The 15,215-nt window shown below is 37.8% G+C and overlaps 1 protein-coding gene across 1 annotated transcript in view; it reads right to left on the bottom strand.

Annotated features, from left to right (window-relative positions):
- TAF15 (TATA-box binding protein associated factor 15) overlaps positions 1–15,215 on the bottom strand; it is a 30,689-nt gene that overhangs the window by 898 nt on the left and 14,576 nt on the right. Inside the window, exons 8-15 of the mRNA XM_081584482.1 lie at positions 7,577–7,611; positions 6,940–6,972; positions 5,571–5,680; positions 4,378–4,507; positions 2,379–2,471; positions 1,688–1,769; positions 1,483–1,571; positions 740–1,376 (exon numbers count right to left, since the gene is read on the bottom strand). Of these exons, the coding sequence (XP_081440608.1) occupies positions 740–1,376; positions 1,483–1,571; positions 1,688–1,769; positions 2,379–2,471; positions 4,378–4,507; positions 5,571–5,680; positions 6,940–6,972; positions 7,577–7,611 (1,209 nt within the window). The remainder of the gene's footprint in view (positions 1–739; positions 1,377–1,482; positions 1,572–1,687; positions 1,770–2,378; positions 2,472–4,377; positions 4,508–5,570; positions 5,681–6,939; positions 6,973–7,576; positions 7,612–15,215) is intronic.

The following is a 15,215-nucleotide window of genomic DNA, read 5'->3' as shown; positions in this document are numbered from 1 at the left end:
CTGTAATATAATCTAATACAACTCCACAAAATAGGGCTAAATACCATTAGCCCTATTTTACAGATGAGAATATGATGCTCCAAAGGGTTAAGTAACTTGCTTAAAGTCACACAGCTAATAAGCAGTGGAGTCAGGATTTCAAAGAAGATAGTCTGTCTCCAAACTCGGTGCTCTTAACTCTATGCTATACTAATTCCGGCTGCCCCATACTGTTTCTGACATAGAGAAGCTTAGTACAGTAATTGAAGTTATTTTGCATCACTGGTTACTCAACTCTTTTAGGTGTATCACACACTCCCATCAGTACCACCAGTGATTTTTAATCTGGAAAAGGTTTAACAATCTTCAAAGAAACAACTGCAAGGTAGCACATGTGACTGAAACAGCACACCCCTGTAAAAGGTATGCTTGCCCCTCACTTAGATTAAGAATCCCTGATTTACAGTTTCAAATCATCTCTCAATCTCGATTATCTTTAGCTATAAAAAAGAATGCACACACCTATCATACATTATTCAAATATAAAGATCACAAGCAAGAATTTCCAAAACAAAATAAATTTTGGAAATTACTCAGTCGGGAACTAAATGGATCTTCTCCATCCTACCTGAAAGAGTTGACAATGGGAAATTCAAGTTATAAAAAGTTGGACAAGAAGAAAATGTGATGAAAGGGGCTTAGATTCTAAAATCTAGGAGCAATGAGGTAGAAACGTTAGCAAATACATTCTAATACTCACCTTCCTCCCATTTTGCCTCCATAGCCACCTCGGTCTCCTCCGTAGCCTCCACCTCGGTCTCCTCCATAGCCACCACCACTCCTGTCTCCTCCATAGCCTCCACTTCGGTCCCCACCGTAGCCACCGCTACTACCACGGTCTCCTCCATAACCCCCCCCACTTCGGTCTCCACCATAGCCTCCTCGGTCTCCTCCATAGCCTCCTCGGTCTCCACCATAGCCTCCTCGGTCTCCGCCATAGCCTCCTCGGTCTCCACCATAGCCTCCACCTCGGTCTCCACCATAGCCGCCACTTCGGTCTCCTCCATAGCTGCCGCCACGGTCTCCACCATAGCCACCACTTCGGTCTCCTCCATAGCCGCCACTTCGGTCTCCTCCATAGTTGCCTCCTCGGTCTCCTCCATAGCCACCACCACGGTCCCCACCATAGCCACCTCCTCGGTCCCCACCATAACCACCCCCACTTCTGTCTCCACCATAGCCACCCCCACTTCTGTCTCCTCCATAGCCACCGCTGCCACTTCTGTCTCCACCATAGCCACCCCCACTTCTGTCTGCACCGTAGCCGCCTCGGTCTCCACCTCTGCCCCCACGGCCTCTGTAGCCCCTCTCTCCACCATAGCCTCTTCCCCGGAAATCTGCAAGGTAGAAATGAAAACCAGTAAGGCCAGCAGAATCATGGAAAGCCTCCTTAATGCTAGTCAGAAGATTAGAAGCAGGCAGATGCTGTTAAGGCTGACCTACCTCCTCCTGAGGGACGAGAGTCCTCTGGTCTGGGCTCGTTGCACTGATTGCAAGAATTCCTTCGAGCAAAGTTCATATTTCCACATGACCTGAGAAAGAAGGAAAATAAAATGCTCAACAGTTTCCAGTGGATTCAGAACCCCCTCTTGCACCTTCCAAATCCAATCCCAACTCCTACATCCACCAAAATAAATGGGATACTTACGGATTAGGGCAAACCCAGTCCCCACTTTTGGGGTCTCCACCTCTCCCCTGAAAGCCTCCACGACCTCTATATCCTCCACGGCCTGGGGTAAGTAAGGAGGAGGGAAGAATCAGTAGCCGATATTAACAAAGCAGAGGAAAAGCATCAGATGAAAGAACTAAGTGTTCATCAATAACTGGGCAGCTCCCCCAAAATTAACCTCTTATGGCAGGACTCCATGATTCTTTGATTTGAGGCTTTACTTATTCAGTCAACATAGGAAATATGGAAGAAGCTCCAAGGTGCACATTATAGTTCAAATAATGCACTAGAAAACTTCAAAGTCCATTTTCTACAGTACCCTCCTTAGTTTGAAAATCTCAGTGATAAAGATTAGGTGAGAAGACATATTCCAAGTTTAAGAAATTAAGACACAACAGAAATAAACAAGTTGGCAGTAACTATATCAGGGAACTCACAAACGGGTCAGATTAACTACCAAATTAGGTATCAGTTAAACAACCGTCTCCTAATTTCCAAGTGAAACAAACTGCATTATCTAGCTTTCCAAAGGGATTTCTAGAACCTTTTTCCATCACTTTCTTAGTTGTTTTGACACTTTATTTACCTAATCTTCTATTGTGTATCTCACTTTAAGACAGAAAATCTAAACCCTTTGTGTAATACCCAAGCCTGTGAACAAGCATCTTACCTCGTCGCCCACCTCCACTTCCACCTCCTCTCATGAATTCAGGTCTTCTGGTGGCAAAGGACACTTTAATGATATTGCCATGGAATTCTTTTCCTAAAAAAAAAAAAAAGAAAATAGTTTTGAAGAAATGCTACTCCACACCTCCACATCAACAAAATACAAAACTGCCTCAGAAATTTTTAGTTTCAGAGAAATAACCGACATGTTCTCACAGAAATTCAAACACAGTAGCATTTAAGAGTCAAGGTAACTGTACTAGAACATGACACAATCTACTGAATAGAACAGATTTGTCACTGGGAGACAGTCATTTCTTACTGAGCAAAAAAAGCTCATGTCTAATCATTTTTACATGAAAAAAGCCAATGAATGTAGTATGTATGCTACCATTTCTTTTTTTAAGGGAATGACAGTGTATGTGTGTGTGTGTGTGCATGCATGTATATGCACACATATGCCCATTTATACACTGACTATTGTTGCTTAACTCTCAGTAGGTGAAAAGGTAGAAAGGAAACTCATTTTTACCATATACTCTTGGTACCATTTGAAGTAGTATCTTTAAAAATAATGTGTCCATTTGTGATTATTTATATACATATACACATACACATATTCTGCTGTCCCAGAGCCTTAGAGACAAAAATTAGCCTTTTCACTTTATAAATTAAATAAGAGAACAGACATATCAGAAAAAGGTGCCCAAGGATTCATAAAATAGTTATAAATCTAGGCGTCATAGCCCTCTCAGCAAAACTCTAATTGCTGTCTGTGACTAGCAACCTTCCACAATGTCAAATGGTATAGCAAGCTCTTTGACATAGGAAACAAACCATGGATAAATATTTTAAAAGCTCTACAAAGACCTGGTAATCTGAACTATGGAGTTTCTGTTAAGAGGCTCATCTGCCCTATGAGGGAAATACACAGTAACAGTTTTAACATATCATAAGCTAACTAGTTTTATGATTTACAGAAACTACGAAACAGAAAGGTGAGGGAGGATGGACCTGGCTTTTCAAAAGCAAGGTGATAAGATGTGCTTAGTGCAAAAAATTAAAATGCAATTATGTACTGGAAGACACAGGTGCAATAATCTTGGAACTGGGAGAAACCACAACTGCCTATCAATCAGGCACAATTTACTTCTTCAGAGACAGTGCAGCCCAACTGCCTGAGTTTGAGCCCTAACTCTGCACTTCTGTGATCTTGGAAATTACTTATCTTCTCTGTGCCTGAGTCTCATCATCTCTAAGATGGTAATAAAAGGGTACATCTTACAAGGTTACTGTGAAGTTCTGAGTTAACACACATCAAGTTCTTAGAACTGTGCCTAGCTCATAAACTACAGTAAACATGCAGTGTTATTCTCCTGCAGTGGCAGGTGGGTTCTTCACCACTAGCGCCACCTGGGAAGCCCCATTACAAGGTACAACAAAAACAATAAATTTACAACATGGGGAAATGACCAGGATAAGATGTCAAGGGAAAAAAAGCAAATAAAAGCATGAGACAAAACTACATTCGGAATAGAATGATAAAACTATTTTTAAAATACATTTTAAAAGACTGGAAGAAATATCAGTAGTTTTCTCTATGTAGAAGACTATGGAAGCTTTACTCCTTTCTTCTACTTTTTCATATTTTCTTCTTTTCAGGGGAGGAAAAGTCTTACTGTACAAGTCTTCTAAGTTCATATTAACATTGCATTTGAAGGGAAATTAACCTAAATTTTAAAAGAATATAGTCAACCAGGCCAACCTTTTACATTTCTATGAGGGTAGCCTCAAGCACAAAGTATAACATTAGGAAATATTTTAGACAAAGAATCAGTTCATCTCACTTCTCAAAGTATGTAAGAATTCTGGCCTGTATTCTCAATAGAATATCTAAAAAAGTAAATATGAAGATAATCATTGTCTACCAGAACATATTTTGACTTCAAGACCAGAAAACATTTATCAAAACCACACACTGAAAGTATATGAATGAGGTATACCATCAAACCAGTCAATGGCTGCCTTAGCTGAAGGAGGGTCATCAAACGATACTGTTGCCTCCCCTTTTGGCTTTCCTGTGTCCTTGTCTGTGTATAGATTTATCATTGGTTTTCCAGTCTTCTTATTTGTCTGAGGAACAAACAAGCTGGTGTTAGTATTTTAAGAAAAAGTGACGAACCACATAGATAATTAAAAATTTATTTTTTAAAGGAATACACATATCCATACTATAAATACTACCAACTTAACATAAAAATGAAGTTACCTGTAGGTTCTGAAAAGGAAAATTCTAAAATACATTAAGTGAAAACCAAACTATAAAAATGATACACATTATACTGTTTTATCTATATATAATTTCCTCAAACCCACAAAAAAATAAACATAATGCTTCCTATAAACATTTACCTTGTAAAACTTTAAATAAAACAAAAACAAAAAACAGGAAGAACGTTCACCAAGCAAATAAATTACCATTAAGGAGTACACACTGGATTTGGCTGAGAAGGGAGTGGAAGACAAGAATTTTTACTTTTCTAAACTATGTGAATTTTTTTTTTACATATTTAATGTGTTAATAATAATTTCTTAAGAAATGTTTGCTCCCCAAGAAGGGGGGGAAAAATAATTCAAGTAATTCCATAGACACCCAAAAAAAACCTGATTTCAGGCAAATGCTACAATCCACTAACACTTGCTCTAAATGCCGCTTTCTAGTTGAAGATGAAAACATGCATGAAACAGACAGTGCACAAGACACTTAAGTACAATAAAGTTATAAAATAAAGCATTATTATATTGGGCAAATACATAGCAGACATTAAATACCAACATAAAAAGTTGTTAGTAATAACTTGGGTTTTCATATGTTGGTATTTCAGAATATAAAAATGTTCACACAATTTCATTTGGTTCTCACAATTTTAGGAGGTAGGTAGAGACTATGTTTAGAGTACTAAGATTGAAAACCAAAGCTGTGGAAGGCTGTGGAAAGGTAAACACAAGCAAGGAAGAAAATCTTTACGTATTTAGCAAATTTAGCAAAGGCCTACAGCCAGGGGTGAGCACATGCATCAGGGAATTTTAAGAGACAAGTGATACTGGAGTGTGGACTTCTTACATAACCCATGTATCTTAACCAGAATATGTTAATAATTATGAGATTTTCAACATAAGCCAACTTCTTACTCACCTTGATGATTCCTATTTGTTTAAAGAACTCCCCCACTTGATCTGTAGACACACCCTCCCCAAGTCCTTGTACAAAGATTGTGTTGTTATCTGAATTATCAGATTCTGAATCTAAAGGAAAAAATACATATATGATTAATTTTACATACTGCTTAGGTTTAACTACATCCTGTTTAGTAACCAAGAACAGTTATTTATTGTTCAATATTCAACTATTTCTATGACCAAAAGGAAGAAGGACCAATACAGGAAAACCTCTTATGATAAACATGCCAAGTGACTCAAGTCCACACTCTGCCAAATACACAGACCGACTAAGGAAGATCTTATAAATCTGACTCTTCAAATTCAGATACAGGACTCAAGCTCAGGAAGGAAGACATGAAGAAAGTTAGTATAAAGTAGCATTCCTTTCTCTGGATGGCTTTAATTCTTTCTGGCTAATTAATACTTTTAAGGCTCTCTGGTAGAAATTCCCTGAATCTGACACTCTGGACTTCCAAGCAAGCCAAGCAGAATTGCTCATTTCCCATTCATTGTAATAAGCTTTATATATACCAGAAGGTATAAATAAGAGACAAATGATACTGGAGTGTGGACTTTTTATGCAATCTGTGTATCTCAACCAGAATATGTTAATACTTCTGAGATTATTAGAGGCACCTTGACACACACCTTACCTTACATACTTTTGGATTAGTACAAAAAGTAAGAAAAGATGTACAAAAATTCAGTCCATCAAAGGATAATTCAGAAATTGACATCCATATAGAGTACTTTAGCATCTTAATAAAAACAAAAGTTCTGATTTCAATAGATATTAAAAATTTTTAACTCAAATTTTTAATATCTAAATCGTAACTTTCAAAAAGGCTCCAGATAGCCATGAACCTCATTTGAAAATAAAAAGGCACATGAAATTAGTGACCTCTGCCCAGAGTAAGACAATTCTCTCATATATGATTTCAGGTTTCTTAGGCCCATTAAGCAGACTATTAATCCAATATATTTTCTTCAACACAGCTATTCTACTTCTAATTCCCCAATGATACGAATCCTCTCATACCTGATTTGTAGTCATTAAATAAATAATGCTAATAAGCAATACAAAATCAAGTGTTTCGTCACAAAAGCAAGAGGAGGGAGCAGGGGAAAGCACAAACAGTGATTTTCCTTAGCAAACTTTCCAAACCCCTTGAATTTTTCTTGCTGGAACGTCTTTTAAAAGTGAAGCCTCCTGGTTCTGGCAATACTATCAAATCAAATCTTCCTCCTGTACTAACTTCTCCAAACACACATATTCTTCCTTTGAAAAAATGGAAAACTAACATTTCCTTAATGGCAAAGTCACAAACTATTATAAACCTTACCAGCATCTGGTCTGGGTCCATAATCCCTGTGACCTAAGGGAAAAGAAAAGAGAAAGAAAAAGAAAGCTATTTAAGGCGACTCATTAGAAATCATTCAAAACAGTAATAACAACCAAGGCATGAAAAGTCAATACTTTCAAAATCCTTGTAAGTAACCATCACAGATTTACAAAGTAAATATATAAATTAAGTTTTATTAAAAGTTTAAGAAATCAAGAAGAATGTCAATATTTCCTTAAGCTTGTCCCAGACGGCACCAGCCACTTTGGCATTATGCTAGTATCACTTTTGTTAAGCTCTGGTTGTGAAGGCTGATTGGAAAACCCTAGTAATTTAAAAACACCATGTCAGCTACCTTTATTAAAAAATGTTATTGACAAAATCCAGTGACGGTCTCATTCATTGGTCACCACAGACTCTCATGCAAATTCACTGTGTAGAAACCCATTGGACTATTTGAGATCAACTTTGTCGTTTTAATATTTTGAGATAAATATGTATATAATTTTTTTAAGCACACAACACACACCAGCCTCAACAGAATAAGAAAGGGCTTAGACTACGTCTGCGGGATATTGGTGGCTTTTAGATTTATATAGCATTTCCACTGAAACATTTTGGGATACTCAGCACTTACCACCAAAATTTTTGAAGCCACCGCGGTCACCACCACTGCAGAGGAAAAATTGAAGAAATGATTTCTTCCTTAAGTCTCTAATGTGCTGAGCCCTGGGCTCAATCTACACTTAACTGTCTCAAGTAGAGTGCCCAGGAAAACAGTAGCACCTCTAACTTTCCAGTAAATTTCATTTCATAGACTTCAAAATGTTGTTTTCACCTAAATGTTTTCCCAAGGATCTATTTCCACAAGGGTGCCTTTTCAAGAGCATTACAGAACATATCTAATATACTCTTACTTTAAAATCTTCCCAACCCCAAGCCAAAGGGATACTGTTCAAATCAACTTAAACTGAAGACACAACAGGAAGAATGCTAAACTAGAACAAACATTCTTTCCAAGGGGATATTTTTGTTAAATATGAGAAAAAGGAAAAGGACTAGAAGAATATAAAGCAAGGTTAAAATTTTGACAGAATGGGAGAGGAAAAAGCTCGAGCACTATGTTCTACTGTGATATCAAACAGTGGGTTTTATGAGATGAGGAAAAAAGGGAGGTACAAATATACACATAAGTGAGACTGAATGAAAGCAGTCTTAAAAATTCAAATCATTCAGATAACTTAGCAAAATGAGCACTAGCAGAAAGTATAACTTTAAACTTCCATATGCTAGATCTCATCACAGAACTGCTGAAATTCAAGCTACCCAGTGCTCTGCACACCAATCAGGAGACTATGTCAGAGACAGAATGCTACATACTCCACAAGAAATGACTTTAAGTGGCAATTTCCACTGCCAGTAAGTCAATGCCCCTTGTGTGCATAGCTTTATATAAGAAATCTCTTATCAAGGAACTCTTTAAATACTCCTACATTAAAAGCTTGTTTCTCTTAACTGAACCATGCAATCCTCTAAGATTCATGTGCTGATATGGACATAAAAATAATCAAAAAGTTTTCAGATGGTGATACCTAATTTTCTACTACTACTTATCTTCTACTATAACCCAAGAAACTAGTCCTATACTAATGTCCCTTTAATAATAACCCTGCCCTCAAGAAGGGTTTTCTGAGCCATCCTGAGAAAAATCACTCTGACTAATTGAGAAAGAATTTCTATTCTAATAACTACCTTGATGTTAAAAAAAAAAAAATTCCCTTGCAATTGGTATATAGTTATAGACATAAGTATCTCAATTTGCTATTAATTTTTATTTGATACCCAAGAAATCTAAAAAGGAGAATAAGCCTATTTCAAGACTATGCAGACAAAGTGAAGCTCAGGTCTTTCGTGTGCATAGTTTCCTATTGAGTATCTAAGACCTCTCTTGCAGAACATTACTCAAGCCCTCCCGTCAACCCATAATTCTAAATGGCCTTTTTATCACTGCTTAATTCTTTAGGGAAAGGAAACCAGAGTTTTGAGATTAAACTGCTAAAAATCTTATTAGAAACAAGATATCTCAGATTTCTTCAAAGATGATCATTAGAAATGATGAGAAAAGAACTAGTGAAAATATAAAGTCCATATTCCTTGAGAGCTTGTTTGGAGGTTCTAGCAGGGGAGCGCAGCTACTCGTATACCCTTGACCGAAGACCGGTCCTCCTCTATCGGGGATGGTCGTCCTCTTCGACCGAGCGCGCAGCTTCGGGAGGGACGCACATGGAGCGGTGAGGGAGGAAGGGGACACCCGCCTAGCCAGCCAGATCAGCCGAATCAACCCTGGCGATCAATGGGGTGACAGATGTCGCAACCAGATCGCCCTCACATCCAAAGTCCATATTCCTATGTCAGGACGTTAAAACACCCAGGATAAAGTTTTTTTTTTTTAAATAGAAATTTTTCACAACTAACTGCTAGAAGAGATACCACTGAATTATTTTGCTGTCACCTTAACCAAGAACCAAACTGTTTATGTCTGGCTGCAGTGGGGGGGGGAATACACAATTTCATACATCATTTAGTTCCTGTAGTATCTATTCTGGCCAGCAATACAACTTTGAACAAATAAAGAGGAAAAAAAAAAGGACATACTCCCTATAAAATATAAAGGATATAATAAATATTTGAATAGGTTTATAATTTCCTATTCCTCCATATAGTAATATTTTAACTTAAGTCATCATTACTGAGCACTTTGAAAATTCAACAGCTGAACACTTCAAATACAGTATAAGTATATTAAATAAGTACCAGTCTTCAAATTAAGAGACTCAGGATATATAGTCTTAACTATCACTAATCAATCTTGAAAATATAGACCAGTCAGTAATTCTCCCTTGGCTTCTGTTTCCTCTTTCACAAAATAAGGGTCTACACCAGGGATCCCCAACCTCCGGGCCATGAACCAGTACCTCCTATCAGATTAGCGGCAGCATTAGATTAGAAATAAAGTACACAATAAATGTAATGCACTTCAATCATCCCCAAACCATCCCCCTAATCCCCAGTTCATGGAAAAATTGTCTTCCATGAAGTCAGTCCCTGGTACCAAAAAGGTTGGGGATTGCTGATCTACATCCTTACCATGTGAAAGGTGGTCTACGGAATAGCAACAAAGGCAGAGCCTAGAAGTGTCTCAGAAAAGCAAGCGCACCCAGACCCACTGAATCAGAATCTACATTTTAATAAGATCCTCAAGGAGTTCATATGTGTATTACAGTTAGTGAAGCACTGGTCTAGATAATCTATAATTCTATCTGGGGCTTTCTTTCAATTTCCAGTATTTCAAAACTTTTCTTTCCTTATTAAGAAAGTTCAATTAATTACAGTTCCTTACTAGGAAACATATTATATTAAATACAGTAAACAAACCTCAAACAGTACCACGACCAAATCAGTTAACAGAAGACAGGCCTTTGGTTATGAATCTTTCTTTCAAATCTACAGTCAAGTTACAAGTCCCTTTTCTATAAACTAAGTTAAGGCCTCGCTAGCAAATCAAGGCACAAAGGCATATGAACATCTGAGGCAAGGTGTTGCCACAACAAATTTTTTCTCCTCCCTGAAAAAGCAAAACTGTACACACAAAGAATTACTGAATAATGTTTTAAAGTAAAGAAATAGAGGTATTTACTAGAGACAGAATGTAACCATTGACTTCATTGACAATTGACTATGCCAAAGCCTTTGACTGTGTGGATCACAACAAACTGTGGAAAATTCTGAAAGAGATGGGAATACCAGACCACCTGACCTGCCTCTTGAGAAATCTGTATGCAAGTCAGGAAGCAACAATTAGAACTGGATATGAAACAACAGACTGGTTCCAAATAGGAAAAGGAGTATGTCAAGGCTGTATATTGTCACCCAGCTTATTTAACTTATATGCAGAGTACATCATGAGAAATGCTGGGCTGGAGGAAGCACAAGCTGGAATCAAGATTGCCGGGAGAAATATCAATAACCTCAGATATGCAGATGACACCAACCATATGGCAGAAAGTGAAGAACTAAAGACCCTCTTGATGAAAGTGAAAGTGGAGAGTGAAAAAGTTGGCTTAAAGCTCAACATTCAGAAAACTAAGATCATGGCATCTGGTCCCATCACTTCATGGCAGATAGATGGGGAAACAGTGGAAACAGTGGCTGACTTTATTTTTCTGGGCTCCAAAATCACTGTTGATGGTGATTGCAGCCATGAAATTAAAAGACGCTTACTCCTTGGAAGGAAGGTTATGGCCAACCTAGATAGCATATTATAAAGCAGAGACATTACTTTGCCAACAAAAGTCCGTCTAGTCAAGGCTATGGTTTTTCCAGTGGTCATGTATGGATGTGAGAGTTGGACGGTGAAGAAAGCTGAGCGCCGAAGAATTGATGCTTTTGAACTGTGGTGTTGGAGAAGACTCTTGAGAGCCCCTTGGACTGCAAGGAGATCCAACCAGTCCATCCTAAAGGAGATCAGTCCTGGGTGTTCATTGGAAGGACTGATGTTGAAGCTGAAACTCCAATACTTTGGCCACCTGATGCGAAGAGCTGACTCATTGGAAAAGACCCTGATGCTGGGAAAGATTGAAGGCAAGAGAAGGGGACGACAAAGGATGAGATGGCTGGATGGCATTACCAACTCGATGGACATGGGTTTGGGTGGACTTAGGGAGCTAGTGATGGACAGGGAGGCCTGGCGTGCTGCGGTTCATGGGGTCACAAAGAGTCGGACACGACTGAGCGACTGAACTGAACTGAAATGAGTATCACCATACTCAAATTTACGACTGAGTGTCCCCTGCATAAGAAAATCAACTGAATATTCTTGACTCAACTACAGAAATGGTTGTCCCAGGTTCGAAAGGACGAGAGGCCTACTCAAGGGTAGACTGAGGGTTCCTTCACTGTTACGGCATTACATATTTAGAGAAGACAATCAGATTTAATTTCAGGTGCTTGTCAAGAAAGAAAATGTTCTTCAACAGAATCTCTATTTCCAAAATTTAATTTTTCAAACTCCAAGTATATCTATATTCAAGGACTAAAACTTCCAAAAAGTAACAGGACAATACAGGAATCTTTATTCCCAGAAAACTCAACACCCAGACAGAAAAGGCAACTTAGCTAAAAGTTGAGAAAGATTAGTTCTTAAAAAAACTGTTTTTCATACCAGTAGTCCAGAATGTAATTTTTTGGATATGAAGACTAACATTCAGTTCAGTTGCTCAGTTGTGTCTGACTCTTTGTGACCCCATGGACTGCAGCACGCCAGACTAATACTAATTCCAAACATAAATGACTCAAGTGGATTTAGATCCCATTTCTCAATAGTAGCTGTAACTGTTCCTTTTTTTTAAGATCTTTTTTGATATGGACCATTTTTAAAATCTTTATTGAATTTGTTACAATATTGTTTCTGTTTTGTTTTGGTTTCTTAGCCACAAGGCATGTGGAATCTTTGCTCCCCAACCAGGGATGAACTTGTACCCCCCTACATTGGAAGAAGTCCTAACCACCGGACCACAGGGAAGTTTCAGTATTTATGTTCTATTTCCTCCCATTCCTTACACGTGTGGTAAAAAGGCTTTCTGGATTCAGTACTTATCAACATTTCAGAAGGCCAAGAATCTATCATTCCAGAGCTGCACTGTCCAGTACGGCATTTATTAGCCATATGTAGCTGTTTGTTGATCTTCTGAAATGTGGAGAATGTAAATTGACATGTACTCTAAATGTAAAATACAAAATGGATTTCAAAGTCTTAGTATGAAAAAAAGAACGCGCAATATCTCAATTTTTATATTGATAATATGATAAAATATTTGTGATATATTAGAATAAATAAAATTTATTATCAAAATTAACTTCACTTGCTTAGTTTTTTAATGTAGCTACTAGAAAATTTTAAGTTACACATGTATCTCACTGTTGACCCGCATTATATTTCTACTAGGCAGCACTGTCTGGACTATCACTAGCACACATGCACATTTCTAAGCAAGCTATTCAAAAATTCTTTTAAGAACATTCAAAATTCAAGATAACTTTTTGAGACTTGAGATGTTAAAGCCTAAAAAACTACTTAATGAGAGGACATACTAGTTTTAGTGATTTTGCAATTCTTTCACTGCAATGATCAAGTTAAAAACACTGAGAAAAATTATGGCCTTTAAGCTTCTAGTACACTAGAAAGTCAGTGGCATTTTACTTGGTTGGTGCAAAAATAGTTGTGGTTTTGCACTGCTGAACTTTGCCATTTGACACTGGAATACACTCTTAAATAAATAAATGTGATTATGTTATACATCATTTTAATGCACATTTCTATTTTTTTTGCTATTGCTAATGACTTATTATTTGCTGTCTATTTTATTTATTTTAGACTAGGGAAATGATGTTAGGCAAAAGGCAAGTTCGGGCAATTTTCTTATTCAAAATATGTCGAAAAGCAGCAGAGACAACTTATGACATCAACAATGCATTTGGCCCAGGAGTTGCTAACGAACACATTAGTGCAGAGGTGGTCAAGATGTTTTGCAGAGGAAATGACAGCCTTGAAGATGAGGAGTGCATGGCTGCCTATCAGAAGTTGACAACGACCAATTGAGAGGATCATCAAAGCTGATCCTCTGACAACTACACGAGAAGTTGCTGAAGAACTCAGTGTTGACCATTTTATGGTTACTAGGCAGTTGAAGCAAACTGGAAAGGTGAAAAAGCTTGATAAGTGGATGCCTCATAAGCTGACTGCAAATCAAAACAATCATTTTGAATCACCTCTTACACAACAACAAACCATTTCTCAATGGAATTGTGACGTGCGACGAACAGTGGATTTTATATGACAACTGGTGACAACCAGTTCAGTGGATGGACTGAGAAATGGCTTCAAAGCACTTCCCAAGTCAAACTTGGACCAAAAAAGGGCCATGGTCACTATTTGGTGGCCTGCTGCCCACCTGATCCACTGCAGCTTTCTGAATCCCAGCAAAACCATTACATCTGAGATGTATGCCCAGCAAATTGATAGGATGCACCAAAAACTGCAATGCCTGCAGCTGGCACTGGTCAACAGGAAGGGCCCGACCACACATCACACAACCAACGCTTCAAAAGCTGAATGAATTAGGCAACAAAGTTTTGCCTTATCTGCCACATTCTCCTGACCTCTTGCCAATCAACTACCACTTCTTCAAGCATCTCAACAACTTTTTGCAGGGAAAATGCTTCCATAACCAGTAGAAGGCAGAAAATGCTTTCCAAGCCTTCATCGAATCCTGAAGCATGGATTTTTATGCTACAGGAATAAACAAACTTATCTGTCGTTGGCAAAAATGGCTGATTGTAATGGCTTCTATTTTGATTAATAAAGATGTGTTTGAACCTAGTTATAATGATTTAAAATTCAGTCCAAAACCGCAATTACATTTGCATCAACCTAATGATGACAATTAGAAATTCAATCTTTTTTGCTGCAAGTGCTTTTCCAAAGAAAAACACTGCTTCCTATAGTCTTCACATGTTTCTCTTTCGTTAACTGGAAAGCTCACAGATCTCTCTGGTCCGAATTCTTCCTGCAGTCAAGCAACAATCTGAGTCTAAGAATGTCCCATCCTTTACCACCCATCCCACCTTCACCAGCAAACTGTGCCCCTTCTTCTTTAATTATAAACCCAACTAATGTCAGATATTCTTCAAACAGCCCTAAAAGGATATTTTCAACCTTGCTGTTTTTAAATAAGATGATTACAAACACAAATGGGAGTGTTAATGAAAACTAACAAAAGATGTTTGGGTATTTTGGTACTTAAATGTAAAACCAAGTACAGGAAAGCAAGCCCTGAAGCTGGGCTTTTTTTTTTTTTTAAAATACTTTACTCCTATAAGTAAGCTAAAAAAATCACATCCTGAACAAGATATTGTGACACATGCAAATTACACGAACTTCATATTTCAGTACCCATAAATTAAGTTTTATTGAAAGAAAACCATGTTTATTCATTTATATAATGTCTATATCTGCTACAAGAGCAGAGCTGAGCAGCTGCAACAGAAAACGCGTGGCCTGCAAAGCCTAAATTACTTATTATGTGGCCTTTCACATAAAGTTTGCCAACCCAATATAGAAAGTAAACATAATCAACCACATAAATTTCTTAAAAAGGCCTTTTATGTACATTCCATTTACTAGTGGGGGTGGGGGGGTAGAGGGGGAGGGAGGAAGT

The sequence above is a fragment of the Giraffa tippelskirchi genome, chromosome 3 (assembly GCF_054371585.1).
Source record: "Giraffa tippelskirchi isolate mGirTip1 chromosome 3, T2T-mGirTip1v1.2.pri, whole genome shotgun sequence".
Lineage (NCBI taxonomy): Eukaryota > Metazoa > Chordata > Mammalia > Artiodactyla > Giraffidae > Giraffa > Giraffa tippelskirchi.
The sequence above is the reverse complement of the archived record's forward strand: the minus strand, read 5'-3'. Positions and strand labels throughout refer to the sequence as shown.